This window comes from Corvus cornix, chromosome 12, assembly GCF_000738735.6.
Source record: "Corvus cornix cornix isolate S_Up_H32 chromosome 12, ASM73873v5, whole genome shotgun sequence".
Classification (NCBI taxonomy): Eukaryota; Metazoa; Chordata; class Aves; order Passeriformes; family Corvidae; genus Corvus; species Corvus cornix.
Genome location: NC_046342.1, coordinates 7,923,997 through 7,937,490, shown reverse-complemented (window position 1 = coordinate 7,937,490; position 13,494 = coordinate 7,923,997). Strand labels below are relative to the sequence as shown.

The 13,494-nt window shown below is 36.8% G+C and overlaps 1 protein-coding gene across 14 annotated transcripts in view; it reads left to right on the top strand.

Moving 5' to 3' along the window:
- The window catches only part of ERC2 (ELKS/RAB6-interacting/CAST family member 2), a 431,010-nt gene that overhangs the window by 98,255 nt on the left and 319,261 nt on the right, over nucleotides 1–13,494 (top strand). For all 14 annotated transcript variants that reach the window (XM_039558888.1, XM_039558887.1, XM_039558889.1 and 11 more), the window contains 2 exons: nucleotides 6,454–6,609; nucleotides 11,512–11,679. In XM_039558888.1, the coding sequence (XP_039414822.1) occupies nucleotides 6,454–6,609; nucleotides 11,512–11,679 (324 nt within the window). The remainder of the gene's footprint in view (nucleotides 1–6,453; nucleotides 6,610–11,511; nucleotides 11,680–13,494) is intronic.

The following is a 13,494-nucleotide window of genomic DNA, read 5'->3' as shown; positions in this document are numbered from 1 at the left end:
ATGTTCATCTTTAAGAAAAATACCATGAGACCTGAGATAATTTGTGAGTTGGCAATGCTGCCTGAAATTCATTAACGATGGTCTTTCAGTCTTAAAAGGAAGTGCAAATTAAAGGCCTCATTTTGCCAGTGACTTCTGTTCTGAGCAAATGAGTTTAGCATGTCTGAACATTGTGGTAAATACACAGTTAAAACAACAGCAGGACTTTATAAATACAGTCTCTGTCTTTTAATAGATAATAATTAGTTTGGATTATATGAGTAACAAATAAGGTACATTGATTACAGAATTCCATTTCTGGATGTATATTTGCTTTGGACATTAGTTCAGAAGTCTTTGTATGAAATCTAAAATATGTCTTTGCAGTAACTCATTGCCCTATGTGAATGGAAAAGTAAGGGAGTGGCTGAGAAACTTGGTTTTTCTCTTAATATTCAGAGCTATGAAAGTTTAGGGATACAAAAACAATGTGATAGAATAATTTATAATCTTTCATGTAGGTTATTAACAATGTAAAGGACATGTTGAAATTGATTTTCAATTCCTCTTCCTGTACCAAAACTCTGAAAGGAACAGGGATAGGGGGTACATGACACATGAATGACACGTGTGATGACTGTAGTTGCTCCTGTCTGTCTCTGTCTGTTGCTGAAGACAGTGAAGTGTTTTCTGTTTGACTCCCAGGAGAGGTGGGCATGGTGCAATGTTCCACTGTTTAAAACTTGAATCTTCATAGTGAGGGCTTTCATTTGTCATGAGTGAGCTGAAATCATGTTGCTGGAGTACTGATGCCAGGCTGCTTTTTGGCTCTGAGTCATCCAGTTCTTTCTGTCCCTGTGAACACACGCCCTGTTGGGGTTGCCCCTGTCTAAAATAGGCCTAATATTGAAAAGAAAAAGGGGCAAGATGTTGAAATCCCCATGATTAAACAGTTTTCACTACAAGTTCCAGATTTGGACTGTTTTCAAGTAAATTTAAATTGTCTTAATCCAGACAGCATTTGTTTTGAAAAAAATGTGGAACATTTGTTTTGAATGATCAAGCATTGAAGGAATTGTTTCCCTACAGTGTTGAGGGTAGAAGGAGGGAGAGGATTAGCTGTAATATGGCAATCTCAGGCCATCCACTCCCCCACGCAGAGGCTCGGAGCAGTTTCCATTTCTCTTCACCACGCCCAGCCCCTTCCAGCCCTTCACCACTTTGGCTTTTGTCTGAGTCCTTTCCATGGCTCCCCCAGGCTCTGCCAGGATGCAACTTTCCCTCCTTCATAAATCCTATTCTCTCTGTGGTTTTCTTCTGTCCCTTGCCACTTCTGAATTCTTTCTGTCCCTTTTCCTGGTCTCTATTCCCTTTCATCCAATCAAGTATACCCACTTATCCTACCTATCTCTCCTGCTTATTTGTCCTAGACATCTTCTGAACTACCTTTTCTGTCCTGTCATCATCTTCATTTCCCTCTGAAACTTTGCAAATAGTTGCTTTTTCTTAAACCGGTTGCCTTTTCTGCATAACTGTCTTGTTGAGCAGTGTCCATATCCTGTATGTTCATGCAAAATAAAAAAGGGCAAACAAAAAAGATGGAAAATTCACATCCTATGCCTTGACTCCTGTTTTTCTTGCTTTATTTATTCCTTTCCAGGTATCTATTGTCTTTTCAGATGCACTGCACAGGCTGTTCTTTCCTAACTTTCTGGTTTTGCTTCATGGACACATTTGCTTCCCGATGTCATGTCTTTTGCTCTGTTGTTTCTCACTACATTCTTTACTCAGCTCTCTTTTCTGCAACTGACCTTATTCTCCAGAAGCCCTCTTTTCTTCTGGAAAGCAGAGTCACAAAACTAAGGGAGAGCAGGATGCTTCCCTCTCACACATGCTCCTGTTATTCCCTCAAACTAGTCTAGTTTTGATGCAGGGGTTGCTTTTGACTTTGTGACTGTGGATATATGTAATTAAACTGCATTTTTTTCCCTCAAGTCTAAATCTTAGTCTGTTAAAGTATAAAATAAAACTGATACATGGAAATCCTTCTCTTTAATTGCTATTGCACCCATGCATGCTTCCTTGCATATTGTGTGCTGGCAATGCCAGGTGACTGATACCTTTGAATGTATTTTGAATATCAGCGATATTCAAAGTTGATGAACTCCTATTAATATAATACAAAGATTAAAAGGAAACATACTTTTCACTTCATTTTATGGTAAGTGCTCCTGGGCCATGTGAATGGGGTCAAAACTTGCTCATCTCTCGTGAAGCCCCACCTGGAGTGCTGCCTCCTGTTCTGGGCTCCATAGGACAAAAAAGACATGGACCTGTTGGAGCAAGTCCAGAGGAGAGCCACAAAAATGATCAGAGGGCTGGAGCAGCTCCTTTACAGATGGGCTGGGAGAGTTGGGGCTGTTCAGCCTGGAGAAGAGAAGGCTCCTCAGTGACCTTATAGCCTTTCAGTACTGAAAGGGGGCATATAAGAAAGATGGGGACAGAGCTTTCAGTAGGGCCTGTTGTGATAGGACACAGAACAACAGTTTTAAACTAAAGTAGGATTAATTTAGATTGGACATATGGGAAAAAAACTAATTTTATGATGAAGGTGGTGAGGCCCTGGCACAGGTTGCCCAGAGAAGCTGTGAATGCCCCATCCCTGAAAATGTTCCAGGCCAGGTTGGATGGGGCTTGGAGCAACCTGGGATAGTGGAAGGTGTCCCTGCTCATGGCAGGGGATTGGATTAGATGACCTTTAAATGCTGCTTCCAACCCAACCATTCCATGTTGCTATGGTCTAATTCTATCATCACTAAACAGTGATATTACTTGAGAGAGAAAATCAGAAACTGCCAACAGATATGGCCTAGAACTCATCTTAAGGATAGGATTTTGAAAAATATGTGGAGTCTAGCATCTATAAAGTCTTTATAAATGTAAGCTGTAAAGTAAATAAAAATATTTGTGGTTTACCTTACTTGCAGAAAGAGCCATCTTTATGTATTGATCCAGCTGTGATATTTCAGGTATGGGTTTGGCTCTAGAGAAGTGTGTATGTGTGTTTGCAGTGCAACATACTCTATTGTTAAGATTGCATGAACTTTCACTTCCCTTATCTTCAAAGATAAACCTGAATATTTTCATTAAATTAAATTGACAAGGTAAAAATTCATATAGTAAGAGTAGTTGTGTATGGTCTGTTGACAGCCTATGCACATAAGTGTGTTTAAATTCAAGCTTTATTAAATGTGAAGTTTCAAATATTACCTTCTGATTGCTTGTTGAATGCCCTACAAGCAAAATTTTTCACAGACATAATTTAAATTTATCAGGTATCTCACATGATGAGCAGTAGCATTTTCTTACTTCTCCTTTCAGAGTAAGACAGCCTGGAATGCTGTATTATACAGAGTTGAACTTGGTGATCTGTGTGGGTCTCTTCCAGCTCAGAATATTCTGTGATTATTTACAAATGTTTTGCCCTTTTCCTGCCCCTCAGTTTTCAGCAAATGTACTGTAGGATTCTTGTAAGGACTGATATGATTTATGAAACATCATTGTGGAAACTCATTTGTAGAGTTAGTCTTTTTCTATTGTGAAGCACTGTTGTTTTCAGCATCAGGACGCATACTAATTTCTTTCACATTGCAAAAGAGGTGGGTTTCTGCTAGGTCCAGCCAGCAGAAACCTAAATAGCCCTAACCTCTCCTAGAATATCTGCAACACTGTTCTAATAAAGGAGATAAGGAAGAAGTATTGGTTACTGCTGGAAGGAGGGGTTAGATTAGGGTGGGTGCCCTGATCTCTATCACAAATCCTGCTATGTAATCTTATGTCTTTTAACAGATTTAGAGGGCCTGACTGAAAAATCTGAACAAATGCTGCATTGTTGTAGAACTCAGAAGATGTTTATTAGTACCATTTAATACTAATCTGCTTCCTTAATATTATTGCAAAGGAATCTTCATTGTGATTCAACACAGACCCATGTAGTTTTTTAGAATGTTGCTAATGGTGATAAATCTTAGAGGTTAGAAGGAAATATTGCATCTGTTCCCATTTCAGTTTCTGAAAGCTTGCCAGACCCTGTGCCCCAACAAGACTGGTTGAAAGTTTTCCAATTGAAATTTTCTTTGGGAAAACGCTGATTCAGCTGAATCAGAAGATTTTACGGGAATGTGCCTATTCTGTCAAAACTTCTGGCAAATGCAAAGCTACCAAACTTTCTCTCCATCCTGTAAGTCAGCCCAGCTCCCTTGTGGCAGTACCCGCTGGGAGCTCTGGGCTCTCTGATTATCTCTGACCTACAAGGTTCCTCACTTTCTAGCAGTTGTCCAGGCAGGAAACCTGTGAGGTTTCCTGGGCAAGCCAGCGTGCAACAGGGAACAGTACCTTTGAATTTCACAAAATTTGTGAAATTGCTGGCTTCTGTTGCAATAAAAAGTTAATATAAAACTTAGTGACAATTTTTCAAGACATAGGAAAATAGCTTTCACACATTTCTAATCACAGCATGCAGAGATTGATTAAAAATAAACTTTTCCTAAGATTTCAATCTTGTGATGAAGTAGAAGTACAGAAAGTGCTTCCACAAGTTATGTTAGATACTTCTCATAAAGCTTAAATGTTGTTCTGTGATGTATAAACCCTCTAAAGAGTGTAGCAGGCTGTGCTATAAATTGTTTCTGCCATATTATATTTGCAAACACATAAAATACGAAGGCAGTACAAAAAGGCAGACTCTTACAGACTTAGCTGGGGAGATTTGATGAAGACTATTCCCAGATGTCATGTCATAACAGGTCATGTAAGTATTAATATATTTCATTGCAAAATCATTCCAAAGTGTAGTGAAGCTTAGGTTTTGCTTTTATCTTCAAAAATAGGAGAAAAATATTTCTGAAATGAAGTCTAACGGAGCAAGCTGGATTGATTGTATCTGTGAGAGCTACAATTATTTTTGTGTTGTGTTTGTTTTCAGAGCTTTTAAATACTTTTGTATCTTGCAGTATTTTTCCTTTTGTGCAGCTTCTCCAAATGTGAGAAGATTTAATGAGAATTCTTCCCTTTTTTCATTCCATCTCAATATTTTACTTCTGTGTTTTAGAATTAAAATTAATTGTAAAGTTAATTTTTGATGGAATAAGAAAATAATAAAAGAAAACTTCTCTGTTTGAGACTTATTGTTGACTATAAAGATAAAAGCAAAAATGTTAGAGGAATGACAGTGGGCCATCTAAGTAGCATTGCTTAGTCCTTAGCTTTCATTCTATATGGATTTATAACAGTGGTCCTCAAAAATAATCTGAGATTCTTTTTCCCTTCAGTACCAAAAATTCAGATGCTTTTTGGAACTTCATCCAGACTCTTCTGTGTCTTAAATTGCTAAATTTGCCTAGCTTTGTTATGAAAGGAGTTATTACAGGAATTGGGGTTTTTGCTTGTTTTTAGGCAGCCTAAAGAAAGCAACAAAGTTGCAGTGATTCAACCTTACCTTGTCCTGGTTAAAGGATCAATTTCATTTGTATGTTTTTCCCAAATTAGCTTTCTAACTTAACCTGGTCTTAGTGAATCAGGTTGGTTTGTTTTGCGTAGTGTGTTTTGTTTTTAAATTTTTATTTCATATTGATCTCAATGGAACAAGAACTTCACCCAGTCTCTAATATTTTATGGGTGGTTGATCCCTCTGTGTTGTTGACTAGATTTCCTAATGAGTAATTTTGCAATGTTCTTTCACACAGAAAATTGTGACAAGTTTGTGTAATCGATTTTCTAATCTTTCTGACTCTCACAGAAGGGACTTAGCCAATTTCCAGATGACTGGAAACAGCAAAAAACTTCCAGTGTGGCGCTGGCACACGTGGCAGCCATTGGCTGGGATGTAGAAATTTTTAGTGGTTGTGGTTTTGTTTATCTTGGGACTCACAATAAAAAGTGCTAAATCCACTCTTAGTGATGTGGCTAGATTAGTCAAGGAAAAATACATGAGGACACAGCCTTTCTCCCTCTTGAGAGCAGGCAGAACTCCAGAGAAAGAGGGACCCCGAGGTCACAATGAAGTGGCCTCTTGTCCTGCAGAGACATGGACTGGCCTCTCTAGGCTAAACTTTGTGTCTAAGAGCTTGGAAGAATAGCCAGGCCTAGATGGTTGCTAATGATAACATGGTTTGTTACCATACATATGTGGAAAAATAGGGCATCTGTCATTCTCCCTTCATCCCTGTGTCGGAATTAAATGGAATTTTGTATTCTCTACAGACTGTGCAACTATGGTGAAAGAGGTCTGGTCTGAATTCTGCATTTCTTTAACCCAAACCAAATAGAATTATTCCTGGTTTATGTGCATTCTCTATTTGTACCATCTATTTTTGCTGTCTCATTATTTGATACTCACTCAAGTACAGATATGCTTCTGTTGCTCTTTAATATATGTCTCATGTAATTTTCAATACTCTCTTTTTTGTAACTTAGGATACAAAAATAGCTTCACTTGAGCGCAATATAAGAGATCTTGAAGATGAAATACAGATGTTAAAGACAAATGGAGTTCTGAATACAGAGGACCGAGAAGAAGAAATCAAACAAATAGAAGTTTACAAGAGTCACTCAAAGTTCATGAAAAATAAGGTAAGATCTATTTATAAAAGAGATTAAGACTGTTTAAATAATGGAAAGAAAAGTTTTAACTTGACTGTTTCCAATGCAAGCAGCTGCATGTCTCCTTTTGGTAAATCTCTACTGTATAATAATCAGTAGACATGAAGGAGTGGAGCATTTTGGATAAATGAAAATTATTTTGATTTTAGCTTTTGGTGTTGTTTTGTAGTAAAGACTTTTGTTTCATAGAGGCTACTAAATTGTACTTTTCTCATCTTTTCAAGACTAGCAATTTAATGATTTTGTTCTTGCAGAGTTCCTTTAATTTCGTATTACTTTACATAGACTACCAGCAGTTGACCACAGGTAGGGAGTAAACATGTAGTGATGTGACATATTTCCTTGTATCAAACTCAAAAAACATTTTTGCTTGTTCATTGTTTGGGGGTTTTTGCTACAGAAGAAGTTAAAGTGTTTGTGCCCACGTGGAATTAATCCAGATCTATAAAGAAAAAAATAATAATCAAAGAACATATTTATTCTGTTGGAAAAAAGCTTTTAAGCTACTAAAAAAAAAAATAAAGCTCCTAAGTAGCATTTTATATCAGGAAAATTATTTTGCCTACTTAAACATCATTAATTTCAAAGCAATTCAGTTTTAGTGATTTACAGCAAAACTCCCAATACATGTGAGCAAACCTGTTGATATAAAAATAAAGTACAAAGCCTAGAACTTTAACAATCTCCTGATTTTTTGAGAGGAAAAGCTTCAGTATATTTCTGTAGCATGGAAAGCTGATGAATGAGAAGAGTATTAAATATGCCTTGTTTTGTCACAACCTTCTGATCTTTGATAAATGCCACATTCTGATGAAGCTTTGTCTGTTTTCTTTCACTAGTCCTTTTCCTCCACTTAAAATTAAGATTTGCAGCAGAAGATATTATTTTTATCACTCATCTGAGAACCTTTCAAGGTGGAAAAGTATTTATGGAGCTGTCAGCAAACAGATCATGCTATATGTGATCTGTTGAACCTGGGATTGTTGATAAATTCTGATAAACAGGGTTGATGGCAAAGAACAGTACAAAACTCTTCTGAGGTGCTTGAAGCTCTTAATACTTCTCATTTATTCTTGAAGTATAACTTGTTTTCAATCTGCTCTTGTTGTAAATAAATGGGAAGGTGTTAAATGAAGGCAAATACTGAACATCATTTATTGTACATGAGTGGCAGACAATGTCTTTTCTTAACTACTTCTTAGTAATATTCACTCCTTCCAAATATTTAGGCTTTAATTGTGACTTGCAGTTAAATAAAAGTTGTAAAAATGAGAAAGAGAACTTGCTCAGATTTCATTGTCTTGCCCACTTGATAAGGTCTCTCCTTGCTCAGGTTTTGAAGGGAGAAAACATGTCATCACTAACATAATACAGAAATTGTCAAAACAGGTCTTAAAGTTTATATGACTAAGAGCTCTGCACCTTCAAATATCATAATTGAGACTATGAAGAAAACATATAGGATGATACGTACTCTGTTAATAAAAATTTCTGCTTTGGAAGACTTCCTTCCCTTATTAGGGTTCATCCTTTGGCTATCAGCCACATATTTAAATGCACACTGGTATATTTTTTTCAGGTGCGAGTTTGCACTCTGAATTTAAGTAGTTCTTTGAATATTAGAACTCTCTATTAGAACTCTCTCTACCCACTGAAATGGGTATGACAATCCAGTGGCAGGTTAGTACAATTTCAGCAAATTACCAGTAAGATGAGTTTCAAGAATTGATAAAGCAGTAACAAGGTGCTCTGTAATTAATGTCTGCCTGTAAGAACTTTCCATACTGAATGAAGGAAGCATGGAAGTTCTAGGAGATACTGTAGGGAAAAAAAAACCCAAACAAACCACAACAGGAAAAGAGCTACAGCATCTTCTTTTGGTGTGGATAGGCCTGTAAATTTGATAAGCAGTTTAAAACCAGACCTTAACCAACATAACCTGTGAATCTGCTGAGAGACTTGTAGGGTCTACTGTATGCAGGCATCATTTGCACTGCTACTCCTTTTCCTTTGCTGAAATCCTTCACTTTAAAAAGCAGTTGTCATTTGTTCATCAGACCAAATCCTATGATGAGTAAATCAGCATAGTTTCATTTAATGGAATTATTTACTTAAAGATTTAGCCCATTAATTTTAATATGCAATATTCAGAGGGAAAGCTCTGATTTTTTTTTTTCTGCTTTGTTTTCTGGTTACTCTGTGTAATGTCACATAAGCGTTTGGTGTGTAAAAATCACAACAGAATGCCAGTAATGTTTTTCTGGAAATGGAAAATTAATGGGTTCTAAGGAACTGAAATTATGGGAGGTGACAGAATCGTAAATTGAGAAGGAAGAAAAAGGAATTAGGGTTTCAGGAAACGAGGTGAAGCAAGATCATATTGGGCAATGTTGAAAAAGCGGTGACAGACAAATTGCACATACGAAATATATGAGATAGTGGGAAGGTCAGGCTCAGAGGACAAACTTGGAGTTTTTTGATGCTACAGCACTTCTACCCAGACTTGTAGGTTATCCTCATTGTAGTCTTTATAAAGTACAAAAATGTTTTTGTTGTATTATATAAGATCATGAGGTTTCATTGAAGCATGACAGTTGGTCTTCCAACAAAGCAAAAATCTTTGCATATCTGCTAGAGACAGCAATCTATTTCATGTCCTGTTTAATTATTTTTTTTACATGCTGAGATACTGCAGAACTTCAAAAAAGTGAATATACCCATGTCTAAAATGTCTTAATATAAGTTTTATAGCTTCTTGTTATATCTTTTTATTTTTGTGACAATTTTTTTAAAATTGAAATTTTAGTACTTTTTCACCATAATACTTTATTTTAAAAAGACATCAGCATATTTATTCAACAATCTTTGTGTTGTGTGTGTTTGGTTTGTGTTTTAACTCTTAATTTTTTTTTTATTGGAGAGCTGTAACACATTTTTAAACTCCTGACAATTTGTAGATCTTGTAGCCAGAACTTTACACGAAACAGATTCTGTTTCTAAACCACACCTGCAATGAAAACAAAGCCTTTTAAATTTTTTTTTGTTATTTCTCAGGGTGTGGGTTGTGTCATGGAGAGAAGGGGGAAGAGTTTCTAGAAGAGATTAAGCATCTGTGATGTTCACATGCGTCTCATATAAAGTCTGTGATGTAATTCAGATTGGCTGCAGATCTACGCTTTGTCTTGTATCTCATGGATTTTCCCATTGTTCATTTTCTATCCATCTTCTCTTGCTTGCCATGCTTACTTACATGTTCTGGCAAGGGATGGAAGAAGGTGGTTTACTTTCCAGAGAGAGCTTTCTCTAGCTGCTTTTAATTGCATTCTTTCTTCATGTCTGGTTTTTGTATGCTTCTTTTCTTATTTTGTTATTTTCAGATTTTAAAGGTGATTTCTTTTAGTGCCAGGGTAGATTCTTGATTTTATACAGTAGCTCACGGGTGACTCTCCAAGCACCTTAACCAGCTAGACAAACATACTGGGATTTATAAAAAGAAATAAGGAATAGATATATTAAGACATGCATACAGACTGTAGTTGGAAGAAACATTGTTTTTAAATTTAATTTTTAAATATGCACTTGCAATGTAAAACAAAATAGAAGCATTTTGACCAGCAATAAATATTCCCAGTACCATACAATATTGAATTTGTGAAGTGTTTTAGTGTGTGGATAGTTCTGAAACGTGGTTGAGTGGAATCAGCCTGTGGATATTCTTTTTTTCCTGGGGATTTTTGAATCATCTTCCATCTACCATCTCTAGATTTCTTGCATCCCAAATGTCTGTTGGAACATGGGAAAGAGCTCTTCATATAAAGGAAGTGATTTCTCTGAGTTATGCAGATGCAGTGAGGCATTTTATTTCACAAAATCCTCATGAGGTGATGTATCTGGATTCATCTAGTGACCAGTGTTATATCACAAGAATTTAAGAGTAGTTATATGCCACCTAATCCACCATCCTTTCACCTACAGACATTGTTCTGTATATAGTCCAGTGCTTTGCTCTGATTCGTATATTCTAAATCCATCACAATTTTGTCTTCTGTGGCTATTCTTCCCATTTATCATTGTGGAAAGAGGAGAATAATCCCAATATCATGACATTTACTGATGAAACTTAAATTCATTTAAATTCAGAAGCTCTGTCTTAGTATTGTGTTTCTGCTGTTTCCTCTGGGATAAGCTTTTATTATCTCTCAGCCCTTTCATTGTGTGGAATTTTTTATGTTTTCCCCAGACTTCTCTTAAATTAGTCTGCTTGGCTTGGCTTTTCTACTACCTGAGAATTCCATGTGAACTGCCAGGGAGAAAAATAAGAGGTGGGGATGGTGGGTAGCAACAAATTTGCAAGAAGAGTAAGGTTAAAATCCCACTTTTCTGTTTTCCTCTCCTTTCTAAGATGTCTGTTTTTTCTTTATCAGACTGTTAAAAAATTCCTGATTCACTCTGGCCAATGATAAGTCATGGGAATCATGCTGTTGGAAGGATTGAATTTATACTTTTGTGAACGGTTTTTTTTTTTCCTGTGCATTTTTGCTGTCCTGCCAGACTTGCCTCACATGGGATACATGCCTTTGAACTTAAGTGAGGTCTGTGGTGAATTTATAGGCCAAATCATCACGTATAATCTTTAGGAGTTTCCTTTTAACTTCTGCAACAACAGGGCAATTGTTCTTAAGACAGGGTACATTAAATTGCAAGAAACACCATTGAAGATATGAGTGTAAAAAGTCTGAATCTTAATTCTCTTCCAGAATTCACAGGTATCTGCTTTGTCATATCATGGTCATTCACACCTTTCAGATTTCCAGTGGAGCTATGAATTGGAGACAAAATGAATGGCCTAACTTTTTTTCCCCCCCACTGCAGATTGATCAACTGAAACAAGAACTTTCAAAGAAAGAATCAGAACTTCTTGCCTTACAAACTAAGCTTGAAACCCTTAGCAATCAGAATTCAGATTGCAAGCAACACATTGAAGTGCTTAAAGAGTCCCTTACTGCCAAAGAACAGAGAGCTGCCATACTTCAGACAGAGGTATTGTATCTCCTGATCATGAAATGCAATAGAAATACTGACTTCATAGCCAGTATCAAGGTGGTGATGTGTTTGATTCAAGTCTGTGTAGCAGGAAAGTTGTTAAAGAATAATGAATAATTTTAAACACTCTAAATGCCAGTGTATTTGGTGTATGTATAATTTTGGTAGTACACCAGCTGTCATTCTAGAATTTTTTTAGAAGCACTTATGATTGCCTTTTAAGAAAATGTTTGTGTCTAATTCTCATTGGCTTCAATGGGGGGAGGTGGACCTTAATGACTTGATTGTTGTGATATCATGACCTGTTCCTCATCTGTTAGCTGACTGAGTTTTCCTTTCGGTTGCTCTGGTTGATCCTTCTTTTCTTCTGTGTATTTCTGTTCTGAAGGGTGAAGCTACTGAGGTATTTTGAAGGGATCTGTTGAAAGGTGCATGTTATTAATCACTGGTTATTTTTTCAAGTGCAATCAACATTTATTTAAAAATATGAATAATTTCAGTCTTTAAAACAGACCTGTGTATTAATTATGTATGTACCTACAAAATCAGACCATAAAAATATGAGTAATGGAATACCCAGTTGTGATGGTTGCCATATTTAAGAGAATTTGTAAATCCAGTGTTTAAGGTGTTGTCCATTAACTATTGTCCTGGTGTTTTAAAAACTTCGTCGGTTTGGAGCACACAATACTGATTACATTGATTGCTATTAGAAATTTTTGATTTTATTTCTAATGTGTGTGCCTCTTTCAGGAAACAAATACCTGTGGAATTTAGTTATATAGTGCAAATCGTTTCTATTCAGAGAAGAATATTCATTAAGGTATACAGGAATCTTATAGAATGTTTCAGATTATCTGGGTAGCAAAGCTCTAGGAAAAAAATGTCTTAAACTCATAATTCTTGTGGAAGCAGGAAGTAAATATTTCTAAGATTCTGATTATCCCTTTTTGCTCTATGTCTTGTGCTCTGCATGTGAAGAAGACAGAGATGAAATTTGGCATTTCCAGCTTGTGTTTAATGGGCCAATACGTGAATAATACAAAATAATCATAACAGAACCAAGGATAGAAACTCCAGCAATTTCGGTGATCTCAATTTAGCATTTGAGCAGGAAAGATTGCTTATTTTAAATCCTGGGCTGTGCAAATCTGTTTTGCAAGGCTTGTGTGACCTGTCATGCTGCTGAGGATGGTGATGAATTCCATTTGCTCTCCACTGATTTGACTTCCTACTTCGTTATCAGACTGGTTTGTACTCAGCGCGTTGCAATCTTATGGCTGGCAGATGGGCAGTGGTACAAAGAACTGAATTACAGTGCTCTTGATGAAGGGCTGCTGGGGTTCTGCAGTCCTGGTGGAGAACCAGTTGGCTTCTGACAGGCATTTAATTCCTCTTCTTCCCAGTTTCTGCACAAGCGCATTGAGCTTGAACCTTTTATGTGATCAGGCTTAGACTGTGCTGTGGTAGCAATCCAGCAGTGCTTCTAGACACAGCAGGTCTGGTTCTCTGAGAATTGGGAAAAGATTTTGTTTGCTTAGAGCAACTGAATCATCTATCTCTAGGCCTCAGGTCTTATCCAAAGGGAGGGCAATGGCTTCCAGCAGCAGATGGGAAAGCAGCTGCAGGGAGATGCAGGGCGAATGGCAGCCCTCCAGCAGGTGGAAGTCATTATAGAAGGAATTTTGTGCTGTACAAGCTATTGTTGTTGGTCATTCCCAGATGAGGAAAGCTAATAACATTTTGGCCTGCATTGAGCCACACTCCTTTCTTTCCTGCCTATCCACATTGTCTATTTGTAGAATAGTTTTT